This window comes from Hylaeus anthracinus, unplaced genomic scaffold, assembly GCF_026225885.1.
Source record: "Hylaeus anthracinus isolate JK02 unplaced genomic scaffold, UHH_iyHylAnth1.0_haploid 12002, whole genome shotgun sequence".
NCBI classification, from domain to species: domain Eukaryota; kingdom Metazoa; phylum Arthropoda; class Insecta; order Hymenoptera; family Colletidae; genus Hylaeus; species Hylaeus anthracinus.
In genome coordinates this window covers 16,747,051-16,761,722 of record NW_026534349.1, presented here as the reverse complement: position 1 = coordinate 16,761,722, position 14,672 = coordinate 16,747,051, and the positions used below count along the sequence as shown (strand labels likewise).

Below are 14,672 nucleotides of genomic sequence, written 5' to 3'. Positions count from 1 at the left end.
CATAGATTTATCCCTATTACAGTAAAGTCTTATCTGTTAAAATATCTTGTAGCGTAGTCAATCGTTATGTATTATGTAAATTTAATTCACCTAAAAATAGGATTTCTTGTTGCAGTGTCATCTTGTTCATTGTTTATAAGTGGATGTTATCGTATATAGAAGTGGTACTATTTATAGGTACTTGCTTTTTTTGTCCATTGTACTCTGCTGTATACTCTTTTCTTTTTTTTCTAACTCTCCCTCTTACTTATATCTTATACGTTTTAAATATATTATTTCGTCCGATACGCGTATGCAAAGAGTGCGATATGAAAAAGTCTTTGTGTACCAAAAATGTTTCTGAATATTTTTTTTTTTCAATTTTTTTTTTTTCGTACGTTTTTCGTTACTCTTGACAAAAATTACAAAATCTCTATGCTGACAAAGGGGATATACACGGGGTGTTTGTGAGGTTTATTTAAGTACTCTGGACAAAGTCGATGGTATTTTACGATACAAATTGCTAGAACTTTTTTTTTAATATGTTTTCTTTGTTAGAAGGCAACACGTCTTTGTTAATTACGAGAAGGCAATTCGCTTTGTATCATCGGTATGTCTGGCGTCCCAACGCATTTCTCTTGATTCTAACAACGCGCGTAGTATATTTTACTCTTACATGTTTCTTTCTCTTAAGTGGCAGAAAATGCAAGGGGACCGTTTACAGGCATTTATTGGCAGCACTTGATCGTTTTCTTTTTTTCATATTGTTATTATTATTATTATTATTTTCATTATTATTATTATTATTATTATTCACTGTGTTTCCTTTCATCTTTGAAATTCGTTTCGAGGTGATCGTCAAAGAACTGCGATCAGAGAGCAAACCGTGAATCCTCTCGAAGCATCGCTTCGCTCTCTCCATCTCCCGTCCTTTCCCTCCGTTTCCAATCCTTCGTTTCTCATTTTTCTCCACAGTTACGAACGTTAACCAGCGCGATGTTCTTCCTAAGTATGTTCTCAACGAATCTTTTATGTACAAAAACTTATTATCTACAGGATACGCTTGCACTCGTACGTCACGTCCTTTTGGGCGGCGGAGTTGTTGGGTGGGGGGGGGGGGGGGGCGGGGTGTCGTCAATAAATTAAATTTCACTCTAACTTATCGCGTTCGAACGCCCCATGTGTGCCTGGATAGGCTAACACTACGCTCGAATAATGTGACCAGACGTCCAGGACGTTTCACGTATCAACAATTTCCCCGGATTTTAAATATTTGGCAGTTGGATGCGTACACGCTGATTCCAAATGTATTGCTCGCAATCATCCGCTCTACTGATACTTCGTACAGTTCAACTGCGCGACGAGAGGGTGAAAGGTAAGTTTCAGCTTGTGCAGCATTGGAATTTCACAGATCTGGTCACATTAGCCTTGATACGCACAGTCCTGTCCAGAGTTGCTACCAACAGCAATACAGTTCCACCCACACTTTGTCTTCCTTGCCGTGGTACACGAATTACGACATAATCGAATGCCTCGTTACGTTTTCGTGTCCGATGTAATCGCAACGCAAACAAATCAAGGGAGATAAAACCGTCTGAAGATCTCCACCTATGGACAGGACCGATTCAACCCATTTAAAACATTACCATTAGAAATATTTGACAATTACGCGGAATAAAACATGATTGTAATTCATGACTCATTATATGTATGTACTGTTTACAAGCTTTTTCGAATCGAATGTCTTCATTGTGTTTGCGTATAAATGGGTTAAAGGTACGATGTCTCTGATTCGTATGAGCATGCCAAGTACTCGTATGAGCATAAAAGTGTGCGTTATAGGGCGTGCGTATCGAGCCCGTCGAAGTGTAAAAAAAAAAAAAAAATAAAGAAACAAAGAAAAAGAAACGAATGTGTTTCCGAACGTTGTTCGTTTCTCGAGTAAAAAGAACAGAGACATCGTACGAAAACGGTTGCACGCAACATCCTCATACATTGACGTGACGGAAAAATCTCATAGAGACACATTAACTCGCTCCATTTTACTACATAACATACAATATATATTCATATAATATATATATATATAATATTCAATAATATATACTAAAGGTGTACTTTATATATACAGAGATATATAATGTCTGTTTCAATAATCTTTTTTTTTATGAATTAGTAACACTAGCTTGCTAAATAACATTCTTGGACCTCGTGTGTATAGCCAGCACCTTACGTTGTTGAACCCTCAGCTCAAATAGAAGAGTCGCCCGTTTCGCTTATATTTAAAAAAATATAGTGTGTACGCGCGCGCGTGTGTGTGTGTATGCCTGGGTGCAAATGGTGTGTGTTGAGTGTACCCCTCCCTGAGCTCGCTCCATGAAACTTGTTAAACGTCGTTCATCGTTTTCACTCTATCCATTCTTCCGTTTCTGAATCTTTTCACAGCCCTCATTTCGTTTCATTATATTTTTTTTCTTTTCACCTTTTTAAAAAAAAAAGATCTTTCCACGTTGCGTGTGTGTACGTGTTGTGTGTCTCGTTTCTTCCTCTTTTTCTCATATTTCCCATTCGTCGACACGTTATATAACAATTTTCTTCTTTTCTTTTCTAGGTAACATATATAATCGTCTAATATACAATAAATAATTTATCGCGCTCTCGAATGTACAATTGTTCGCCTATACTTCCCGACTATACTTTACGTTTAAGTAAATTTGTCCATACTAGATTCATCTTTTTCTCTCTTGATTAAAATACATTTAATAACACTTTGTGCCGTAGCATCATCCTTTTTCATCATTTAAGAACTAAATTTTGTACAAATTTGAACGAGCTCAACGCATATATATATACTTACACATGTATATATACTTCTCTATATATATAAACGTTGTAAAGCTTAGTACGATTACCATCGACGTATCGATTGTCAAAAAGTAACAAAAAAAAAAACAAAAAAAAAAGAAAGAAAGACCAAAGGAGGACGAAATTTCTGTTACGGTACACGTGCTTCGTATACCGTTTGGCGCAACTCGACGCGTCGATAAAACATTCATCCTCTCGCGGCAGCGTCCGTACTCGCGCGCACTTCGTTAATATACATCTCTATAGGTATACATATATAATACAAGGAACAAACGAAGTCAGAGAGAGGGCGTATGGTTTTTAGATCGTCTGAGGGGTGTGCCAAGTTGGCAAATCGTGGTAGGAAGAGATGCTCGACGGTGTCATCTTGCAAACGATCGCGGTGTGAATACGCGAACGACTCTTTTCCCGTACAGCTTGTGCTCCCTCGTGCTGTTCCCTTGTGGGTCGAGCCCTATCTCACGCGCCGGTACAATCGATTTCTATGATATCCTTCGGCACGTCCACGAACTGATAGACCAGCCTCTGTCCGTCGACTTTCGCCAGAATGCCACGTTGGTAATAGTAACGCAGGGCACGGCCCATGGTCTCGTAATTCATGTCCGGCTTGTTTTTATGCAGACCCCACAAGCGAGACACTGCCTTGCTGTCGACGAGCTTGAAGACGCCTCGTTCGCGATTCGTCCACTTGATGTATCGTGGGCAGTAATCTCGGTCTTGCAGTAATTTCAACAGAAACTCCCACAGGTACGTGGTCGAGCCCTCCCGAGATTTCCTCTTCACCGCTGCGCCGTCCCCTTGACGCGGTTTCTTCAACTTGTTCTTCTTCGACCGTGGAGGGAAGCCCAACTCCAGAAGGTACAGATCGTCGGAAACCGAGCTGGTGGCTGCTTGGATCACGCTCGTCGGGACGCCACCGTGACCTCTTGGGGGACTCGGTGTGCAAGGGGTCGCGAATTGGCCTCCGCTAGCGTACATTGAGTTCACGTAACTGCTGTAGCTCTCGGACACTGTAAACAAAAATGAAAGTTTTTTTGAGTATTTAGACGTCACGATCATTTGGCGGAATATTAATATAATAAATAAAATCATAAGTGAAAAATGAATTCACCTCCTGCATCTCTCGAAAAACTTTTAAAGTTCCATAATTTTCTGTCCTTTCACCTTTGTATATTGTGATTGCTCCACTATCTAGTGGCTAGAATTGGTACTATGGTACTTTTTATCAGAAATAAATAATGATTGTATTTGTGATAGTCTTAGTACTTTTTTGTCCGAACCCCAGTAATTGGACGGACATACGACGTTAATCGCAAAGTATTTAAAACGTAATTGCGAGGTGGCGGGTACCCGAGTCCATGGAAGATTCATGTTCGTGCAGCTTCCGTCGGATGGCGTCACCGCATAGGCTACCATTAGAAGATAATACAGATCATCGAGTTAATTATGGGGTAAGTCCGGTTATTACATTTTTTTCCATTGAAACTGGAGCGTACTTCGTTATCTATGGAAGAATGAAATTAGGTGCGATGCGAACTAGACCTTTTATTCTGCGTTAATCTGTAGATACTCTCCGGTAATTGGATTCGAATCATACTCGATTCGTTCTTTTTACACCTTGTTCGAGACAAGTTTCACTTTTTTCCATTATCCACGAATTCTTCCGTTCGCGTTTCTACGACAAGAATCTCGAATAGGATGGCCTAAGTATTTACCGGAAGTATAGCTGTTTAACCATTGCGATATAAAGTCATTTCTTATGTCGCTCCAAACCCAATTATGCGTTCGGTTTTACTTGACGAGTTCAACGGTTGCCTATTTCGAGGCGCACCCTTTCCATTAACGGTGTTTTATATTTACTTGTTTATTTATCCATGTATCTACATATATGAAAGTATTTATCCATGTGACATAATATGATACAATTGTGAAAAGTAGTTTAGCCAAGTGCAGCGTCTGATCTAACCTCAAATACATTATCTATAAGATTAAGTGTATCTAAAGAAAATCCCGCGTTACACATCTGTGTTGCATGGCTGCATGTGACAAGCTCTGTTTACAACCAACATCGACTTCCCTGAAACGTACTATAGCAGGTGAAGTTCGTTTTGACCGAAATAAATCTTCGAATCGGCTGCTGGTACTGATCGATTCGCAGCGTGGCATATCGACTTGGCGTCTATCGAGGTTTTCGCACCGCGCCTCTTAAGTACACATCATACTTAACCGTGCAATGAACTATTAATAGCTGTCCACGAAGCATCGTGGCCGGTGCTATGCCGTTTCTGTCACAGGATGATTGATGCTTCGGGACAACCTCTCTCGGCTTCGTCGTTTCGATAAACCTTTTTTCCCTGGCTGCTTCGATCGATCTCGATTCCATGGCTTCTTGCACCACAGAGACCAGGCTCCAGGTATTATATCCCGTCGAATCGGATACGCGATCTACGGACGATGGAAACATCGTTTACGCTCCCGCGGTGGGGAGGTTAGGCGCATCGTTACACAGAAACGTCTCATGCGTGCGCGCCCATACGGATGCGAATATACGCGATTCGAGTGTACGCCGGCAGCGCTGGCCCGTGGTCATGGGCGTAACAAGGACTAATGCGTTTTTTAAAACCGACGACAAGGGATTCAATCGATTTATGACCCAGAATTGTAATGCTTTGTCATCGTTTCCATTAAAACCGTGGAGCAATCGTCGCGTGTATCGTTACTTCATTATTATTATTACTTAAGAAATAAAAACAATGATAACCTCCGAATAACCTTTTCTTTATGGAATACCAACGATGATTATCTTTGCTCATCGATGAAATTGGGAGAAAGATTTATATTGAATTTATGTACTACTCTGCGAGGTCGTTTAATTTTCTTCTATTATTGTTATTATTAAGGTTTTTAATGAATGAAATTCATGACATCGTACGCAAAGAATTAAAGAGTACAAAGAGGCGAGGTGACTCAACTTAACCTCACTTTTGATATGGTTTTGAAGTAAACAATGTAATTAAAACTTTGCCACCAACAACTTGCTCGTCTTCGGAATAATTGTAATAAAAGAGTAAAGAAACAAAAATATGTAGACAAATTAAACGATAATATAATATCCATTCGTGAAACATGATAAGTACTCGTCGAATTCACCACATACGAATGTTCAATTTTTCCCGAGGATTCGCGCAATGGTAACCGTCAACAGTTTTCGTCGATCCTATTCGAGCGAATTGAGGGCGTCGAGATTGAAATTTCGTCGCGGAATCGTACACCGGCTTCTACGAAAAGAAGGAACTCCCGGGAAGAAGGTGGTGCCCCGAAATAGAAAGTATACGTACGCCACTGGTCGTGTGGCCAGTGGCGTGTGTGCGCGAAGAGGAGAAGCGAGAGGTGGTCGGGGTAAAGAGACGCGCGGAGAGGAGAGGGTTAAGCGGAGCCAAATGAAGGGAACAGAGGAGTAGGGGGAGGATGACGAAGCGACGCTGAAGGGGCAAGAGGGAACGAGCGTCGAGAAGGAGAGAGAACGGAAAAAGCAACGAAGAAGGAGAGGGAAAACAAAAGGGGTAGGGGAACTCTGGCTGCAGTATGATAGAGGACTGACCCGAGCCAAGGTTGCACGGGTGACGCCATCAAGCTACTAGTGCATAATAGCGCCGCTCGTTCGGAGGCCGCCGCGACTGCGCTAAAATCGGAACTCGTTCTACCCTCCGTCCCCCTGCCCCGATCGCGGCCCTCTTTCGCTACGTCGTTCGCCGTAGTTCCGCGGAGGCGCGCGCGGTTGAACGATTCCTCTCTCTATTCGAGATGCTTTTCTGCTTCCGAGTCAAGGCCGGGCAAAATTTTCATCCGGATAAAAAATATCCAACGGCCGATACAAGACAAACAACTTCTGATTCGTTTCTTAAAATAAAAATTACCGTCTGAATTTCACAGTCAAATTACGTTTCACGTTGAACGAATAGAATAACAAATGATTCGAATAAACGTAACACCTAAATCGCTGTATTTCTATTTCTTACATGTAATATACACGCACGATAAAGACGATTAACGATAATAACAATATTCAGAGAGGAAGAAAATTCTCGTTCGATTTAAAAAATGTCGAGCGACAAATAAAAGATAAATTGGATCCGTTGCTCGTTCGATAAAAGTTAGAGCCCGGGTTATATAATGAAACGATGTTTTACATCGAACGGTTAACAAACGAGTAAACATTGTGAATAAATCGTTGCGACGAGGTTACCATTCGTCGTCTATTATTCGAATAAAATTCTGACCGTCTCCGTTTCCGAGCCAGCACCAGAGGGGAAGTGGAAAAAAAACACACACACCGAATGTCGCGGAGGACAAAAAGACGGGAGGGGGCGGGGGAACCGAATTCTCGAGGTGGCTCTAAAAATAAAGAGAACGCCCCGTTGTTCTCAGGATCCCGTGTACATAGACCAACGCGAGCAGGAAAGAGACGAGACGAGAGTGATCGAGAGTAAAAGAGGGCTGGGAGAAACAGCTGGAGCGGCATCGTGTTTACGCGCCGTATGACTGGCTAGATGAGTCAATCGTAGACCCGTTGTCTAGGAGGCGCGTGGTGGGGGAGCTACTACTTCACTGACCTATACCACGGACGTCGTATAGCGAAGGGAGACCGCTAGAGACGACGATGCATCGCATACGTACGCGTGACTGTTTCGTGACGCATAGAGCCGCTGCTCTTCTGCATAGAAAAAGAGAGAGAAACTACTGTGACGATTTTCTATCGACGCTCCAACGTTTGCGCAATAGACGACGATCCGCTGGAGGAAATTGTTACGAGATCGAGCCGCGACGCGCGTTCCACGACGACTGATTACGACTTTACCCGGTGAACGTGTCCGCCGTGCGACTTTTAACCCTTTGCACGCCTATGACACGCTCATCATCTTCGTTCTAGCTAGACGTAGAAACGTAAAGTTTTATAACACTTAGATCCACGTAAGTGGAAATTAAACGCTAACAGAATATCCTTGATCTAATATTCTTTCGATGTTTGGATTTGTTTATTAAAAAGGAGCTATATGAACATCGAATCTTTTGGCTAAGGGTAAATTTCGTAAGTCGGACATTTCGCGACGAACAAGTGGGTTTCCCAATGGTTTCGTCGACGACGTACATTCCTCTTCCTGACAGAGGCGGCAGGAAGTTTAGGCGGAGCAACCGGTAACGAGTCAATAGTTAAAAATACGTACGCGATACAGGGTGGAGTAAGTAGGGGCATGGTAGAGGATCGGGGAGTTATCCATGGAGCCGTGCCTCCCGTTTATTTTGCGAGAATTTCGCGCTAGCCTCGCGACCGGAAGTACAAGTATAGCGAGAAAGGACGGTTAGAGAGGGAGAGAAAAAACAGGGAAGGGGGAGGAGATCATCGCACCGGTGGTGGGGATATCCAGGAACGTACGAATCGGCAGTGGTGGCGAAGGGATAAAAAGATCCACGACGAAGACGAAGACGACGAAAGAATCTTCGCAAAGAACGGATTCTCGCGTACGCTCGCGACGAAAAATTGTTCGAAACGACAATTGTATTTGCTCCTATTACCCATAAGAGAACCTATGACATTGCTGAGCAAAATGAATAACATTTTTTATATTCAGATAGCAGATTTGTTGAAAAATTCAAAGAAAATCGATTATTCTGTATGTTTATCGGATAATCGTAAAGTTCGTGTGGTAACATTTTTGCAGGTATACAGAGCATCGATACAATTAAATCGTTGACAAAAATTGTGTACGTTGGGATCAGTGTCGTCAGCTTTCTCCAAGAGGAACTCTGCCTCGTTTCGAGTAATGAAATTTCGGACACTCTCTATACGCATCTTCGGTTTTTATCAGTTAGAAAAAGTCAAAGTGACAGCGGATCGCGCTAATTTTATCTTTTCCGCGGCAGCAAAAATACCCAAGCCGAGTAACATAAGTGGTTGTGCTATACACACACGGCCAATAAAAAGAGGAGGAGAAAAGCGTGATAGATATACCGCGGATGACGTTAATAGCCGTGAACCCGTCGTTTAGCGAGACGCCTGTACACCGAGTGCCATTATCGCCAACTCGTATAGCTGTCCAATTGGAGCTTCAAATACACAAGAGTTATCTCGTACGATTTCCTTGAGACGAGTTACTGTACCAATAAACGAGCTGTTCGTTCCCTACCCCTCGCCCTTGCTCGACACCCCCGCCAGATACCGTCTATTGTGGCGGCGATATTGTCCGCAAATTCGATCGAAGGATGAAAAAACGATCGACAACGGCGATAACGTTGATTCGCGCCGATGACATTAATCAACGCAGGCGCAAATAATTCGCCATGTCTTTTGACGTAAAGTTTCCGCCAGCCGGTGACTGGAATCACATCGAAAGCCCATCCCTTGGAACGGATATACTCTAGCTGGGCCATAACGCAGAATGGGCCAGCTGAACTAATTCGTCCGAATTTAATTTGAAAGGATAGGTGCGAGAATTGGAAAGAGAAATTAATTCTTATGTTGTACGATCTCTTCGATCAAATTGAGAATAAACTAATACATTTCAGTGGAACCGTGATGTTTAATTTATTTAAGAAACTATACTCTTCATATTAGCAAGAGTGTGTCGTAAGCGTTACGAAAATATAATATAAAAATATAATATAAAAATGCTACTGAAAACTGGTTTAATCTCAAGGGTTCGAACGAGAGTCACCGAGAAAACGCATAGACAAGTATGAGAAGAGAAAAAAGACCAGTAGTGGACTGGCACTCTTAGTATTCGTTTAAAAATATTCCAATGGTTAGAGTTGCAAAAGTTTCCATTCGGGGATCAGTAGCCTGTTTCTCGTCAAAATAACCATTCTAAATAATATTTTTCCATGTCTCATGTCGTACACTCTCCCGAATTCACGAGAAATATCTACGCGATTCCATCATCGATCGAATAGCCTTTCCGGCTAGAGACCTAGCGTCTATCTGGAGCTGAATTTAGAGAGAAAAAAAAAAGTAATAGTCCCTACGAGCAGAAAGCCGAATTTCGATCGGTCGAGTCCTACGGACGAAAAAGAAGCACGGAGGTGTATATAAAGCCGTGTAAGACAAGTTCTCACGTACCAGGACTTCGAGGCGGAATTCCGCGTGCACCTACGTGCACGAATGACCCTCAACCCGTTGAGAGTCGGAGGAGAAGGGGTTGGGTAGGGGGCGGCGGCGGCGGCGGCGGAAGAAGGATGGAGTGACACGGTGCGAAGAGAAAAGACACCGAAAGTGTTCGTACGGCATAAACAACAAAGCGGTCGTAGCCGTATGCACGTACACGCTACGATATAGGTTTAGAGTCGGTGTATAGCGGTACGAGGCGGCATAGACGCGTCCGTATTCCGAAGAATACGCGAGACAGAGGAGGAAGAAAGAGGAGGGAAAAAGACGGTAGGACAAAGATGGTCTTGGAGAACGTGTGGTGGTGCGTCGATGGAGCGTGTGGTAGCGACCCGGAGAGGCAACGGCAGCGGTTCAGCGGGTGGTGGAGTGGGTAGGAGGAAGAAGAAGCGATGGGGGAGGGAGGAGGATGAGGATGAGGTCGAGAGAAGGGGAGAGTTGACCTTCAGCTGCGCCGGGAAAGTCAGGCAGTCACTGACCGACAGACTAACTTAACTACTCTATCCTTCTCCTCCTTCTCTCTTCTCCACCTCCATTCGCGACTGGCTAGTCCGATGCACCGTGTTGCATACACGCGCGCACACCGACGTCATTTCTCTATCCCTGTTGCGCGTCGCGAATTTCTCGTCTGTCCTCCTCAGCGTTCCTTCCACGCCTCCCTACTACCGCGTGTCTCGACGTCGGAGTCGTTCCTTCTGCTCTCGTTCCCTTTTTCTGTTTCTCTCGTTAGACCCAGACCCCCATCCCAGCCTATATTATGTTACCCTACTGCCTCGGGATACTATCTTTAACCCCGAAACCCGTTCAAATTGCAAGCCGCTTTGCAGCCGCACGTGTATGAGCGTCTGCGTCCGACTTGCTCTCCGTCTACTCTTTACCACCATCCCTCGACACCCGGAAAGGGATAAAGGGATAAACGGCGGGGAAGAATAGGGAAACGATCGCTTTCTCGCATGGGAAACTGAACGAGAGAAAAGCGATCGTTGGTCATTTCGAATCGAAAGTGAAATTTGTGACGTTTGGGTTTAGAAGTTGGCCAAATGTTACTTCGGCGAAATTTGTGAACGGACACGAGAACACGGAATAAAAAAGAACGGACCTTTTAAGAACGGACTGCGCGACGCACGAGGGAACGTGACTTAACGCGCGACGAAACCGCCTAGCAGCGATAGCTTCGTCCCAAAAACTTCACTTTCGTTCGGGATACGAGTCGAAGGACGTCGAGGTAAAAGGCTGCTCTTTGATCCTCCACGCGAGACGGAGAGAAAGGAGCGAGAGTCGCGTCGAAAAATGTTCTCGCGATTGCAATAGACACCGTGGGCGGAACGCATTATTTCTCGGTCATTTCTGTGTTCCCCGAAGCGGTAGGAGGTGGGGACTGGAGGAGGTGGAGACGCGCGCTTCTGGACTGCTCCGTGTTAACGAAAAGAACGAGATTTACGTCCGGGGCTCGAGTGGTTTTTCTACGCGTCCACCTTGGTTGCCTATAAAACGTATAAGTACGTCAAACGTGTGGGCTTCGCGATTCCCTGACCGATCCTTTCTCCCTTCCACCGCTCGGAACCACTCTCGGTCTTACTCTTTATCTCCCGTTTTAACTCTTTTCAGCGCGATGATGCGAGCAGTGCTCAGACATTTTAAAGAAATAAATAGCACTGGTAAAACACAGAAAAATGTGACACTGTTTGCAGGGTGGTGGAAACGTGTGATGTAAATTCTCTAAGGAAGTGGTTAAACGAAAATATTTGATTTGGTTCTGGTCTGACAGAGAAAACGATAATCTTGTCTGTGAATTCTCTCTCTTTCGAAAATACGAGAAAATGTCAAAGGAGACGAGAGTTCGGTTTTAAAGGGGCAAATATTCCGATAACATTGCTTGGGAAATCCTCGACGAAAACTGGCATCGAGGAAAACAACAAGGAAAACGCCGGAGCGGCTCCGTGGCACCAAAGATATTTCTTCGGATTCAAGTATCGCGAGCGTGCATCGTTTGCAGGATACGTTTCTTGGCGAGTTCGTCGATCGTTCGATGGGATTCTTATTACTAGTTTCCTGCTGCACGTATCGCGGTGGGTAGCTCTTTGTAGCTGGCTGGGCTGGTATCCGGAAGTCTCGATGCTACGACGGACCCTACGACCAACACGGTGCACCTATGTTTTCTCGCAGACCATTATTCTGCTCATAGGTGGACGGTACGCGTCCGTACACGGTGCCCCGACAGGTTCGTCGGTGTGAAAATTAACTCTCTTTTTGGAGGAAGACTCTCGGTCCAATATTATTTACAATTTCAAATGGCAAGATTTGTCCTAAGCTGATCGAGAGGATTCCTACGAATACTCCTTTGAGATTAGTCGAACCTTTTATTCGCATCGACGCTATAGAGAACCAAAGTTTATCATAGCGATCTTAATAAAGGTACCCATTAAAATGGACATTGATGAGTTGTATATGTATTCAGAGTTTGGACCATCTATTTCTCCACTACTCTGAGTGATCTATAATACATCCTCTATGCGAATTGTCGAGGACATCGATCTACTCCCAAGGACCAAGATTCCTAAAATCCTAAAAACTGAAAGACGTCGCCGCGGTGCATCTAGGCTGAAATTACGAATGCGCGATGCGTCTCGTCGCGCGTTTGCATCTCCAGACAGGTCTAGCGCGCGAACTCTGCTACTTAGTAGTCGTTAACTCTGTCGTCGGCAGACGATGTTCCTCGGAACACCGGGGGAATAAAAAAGCGCCGCTTCGTTTCATCGTCAGACGTCTCGTTCTCTCCCTTCGAGATTGGCAAAATTAGTGACGATTTTTTTCCAAACAATTCGTTGTTAGGAAAAGAAGGGAGTCAGAAAACAATGTCACTTTTCACGTCACTCGTTTGGGACTGAAGAATGCTGGTTAGCAGGACATGAGGCAAATTTCCCTCGTGCTCATTCCATTACAAAATCATTTGTCGTAGTGTCATGAAACATGATAAACTATAGCATTTTCCCAAACATGAAAACTCAAAGTTTCTACAAAGGGTTGTTTTCACCACCAGCACCGTTTCTGGAGTCTATGATAGTAGGGATGAGAATAGATATCCACGTGTACTTTATCTCCGTAAAAATTCCCCTTTTTCTGGAGTATATCAGCAGACGGGAGTAAAGGGTGACGGGAAAGAGGGCATTGCTGTACTTTGGGGACACCCAGTGAACCATAGCGTGCAGAGGAACGAGAGGGGCGACCATGTTCCCGGACCAATCCAACACGCGCGCGCTGCCTACGTCGGTACGCATTCTTTTCGTTCGCCAGGCGGACAGAGGTCAAGACGACGACGGCCGAATGGGAAGAATGCGTGACTCCTCTTCCGTCGTCGCGGACACGACGTGTGCGAGGTCAGTGACCATCGCGCGCACTCTCGGTGGGCGCAACTTCTTGCTGCCAGCGGACAGAGGATGGGAAGGAGGGAAAGAGGAAGCTAGGCCTCCTCGTGGTGGAACGGGAACGGAGGCAGGCAACGACGAGCACAGGGAAGCTTTTCGTGACGCAACTACCCGCACAGGGGATGTTTAATGGCCGGCTGATACCGAATTTAGAGGCGGGAAGGTTAATATAGGCAAAACTGACGGTCTGTATAAATTCTGACCGGAGACAGGGATGCGACCACCGCTGGAACTTCGACCCTTTGATTCCGCGGCTTTTAATTGAGCCAACGCGAGAACCTCCGCTTCGAGTTGATTTATTTTCGGAGCTGTGCATATATATCTCGCAGCGCAGCGGTGCTCGCGTCTTTTCTCGACGAGCGCATTGGCTCACTCGGATACTCAGCTAGTAGCTAGTCAGCTAGTAAGACGTAATTAAAAATTCAATGGTGCGATACTCAGATCTCCGAAATTTGTACCGACATTCGATTCATATAGAAAAGATCAGGACATCCCATTTTATATCCCATTTTGTAACAGCCAACCGAAGCTGCGTAAAAGAACGTGCTGACGCCATCTCAATGTCCCGTATTTCTTAAACAAATCCGAAACAAGCAAAACGATGACTTAAACCCCTCCTAACGATACTTGATCTACATCACATTTCAGTGTCAATGGGATGCCTGACATTGCCCGCGAGATGCGATTATAATTCGTCGCGGAATGACGCTTCTCGAAAATGTTACGCAAGGAATTATCCTATATAGAAGTTGCGCGGCCGCGAGTATAGTGCACTCTCGAAATTCGTTTAGAGGCCACGTTATCGCGAAAGATAACCCGGACCTGACAATTGCCAAAAACTTCCTCTCCTCCCGTTCTGCCTCCCTCTACTTCTATCGCACGCTCGTAGCCGCGATAAAACGATCGGGCCAGATGATTTGGGTCAGCGACATTGACATGGATATCGTCGCATGGAAGAAGTGTCTTATCGCAACGGGTATAATAATTACAATAATAAGATAACGATTGCACCGAGGGAATGTAAATAAGTTAACGTTCGTTCGTACCGTGCTGAATCGACGCTTTGGTATGTCTCGCAGGTATTACATAACGTGGACACCATGAATTCATTCTATCTCATCTAATACGCGTGAGATGAATTTAAAGAAAAATATTTTGCCAGATTAATACGAATAATACAGAATTTATATACGTAAATTCTAATGTACTGAGAGTACGATAGTAATTACGAAAGAAAGAAATTA

At 44.3% G+C, this 14,672-nt stretch overlaps 1 protein-coding gene across 4 annotated transcripts in view; it reads right to left on the bottom strand.

Annotated features, from left to right (window-relative positions):
• Positions 1-247: 247 nt before the first annotated feature.
• LOC128892321 (ecdysone-induced protein 74EF) overlaps positions 248-14,672 on the bottom strand; it is a 210,608-nt gene continuing 196,183 nt past the window's right edge. For all 4 annotated transcript variants that reach the window (XM_054152672.1, XM_054152671.1, XM_054152673.1 and 1 more), the window contains one exon: positions 248-3,854. In XM_054152672.1, the coding sequence (XP_054008647.1) occupies positions 3,304-3,854 (551 nt within the window). In that variant the 3' untranslated portion in view covers positions 248-3,303. The remainder of the gene's footprint in view (positions 3,855-14,672) is intronic.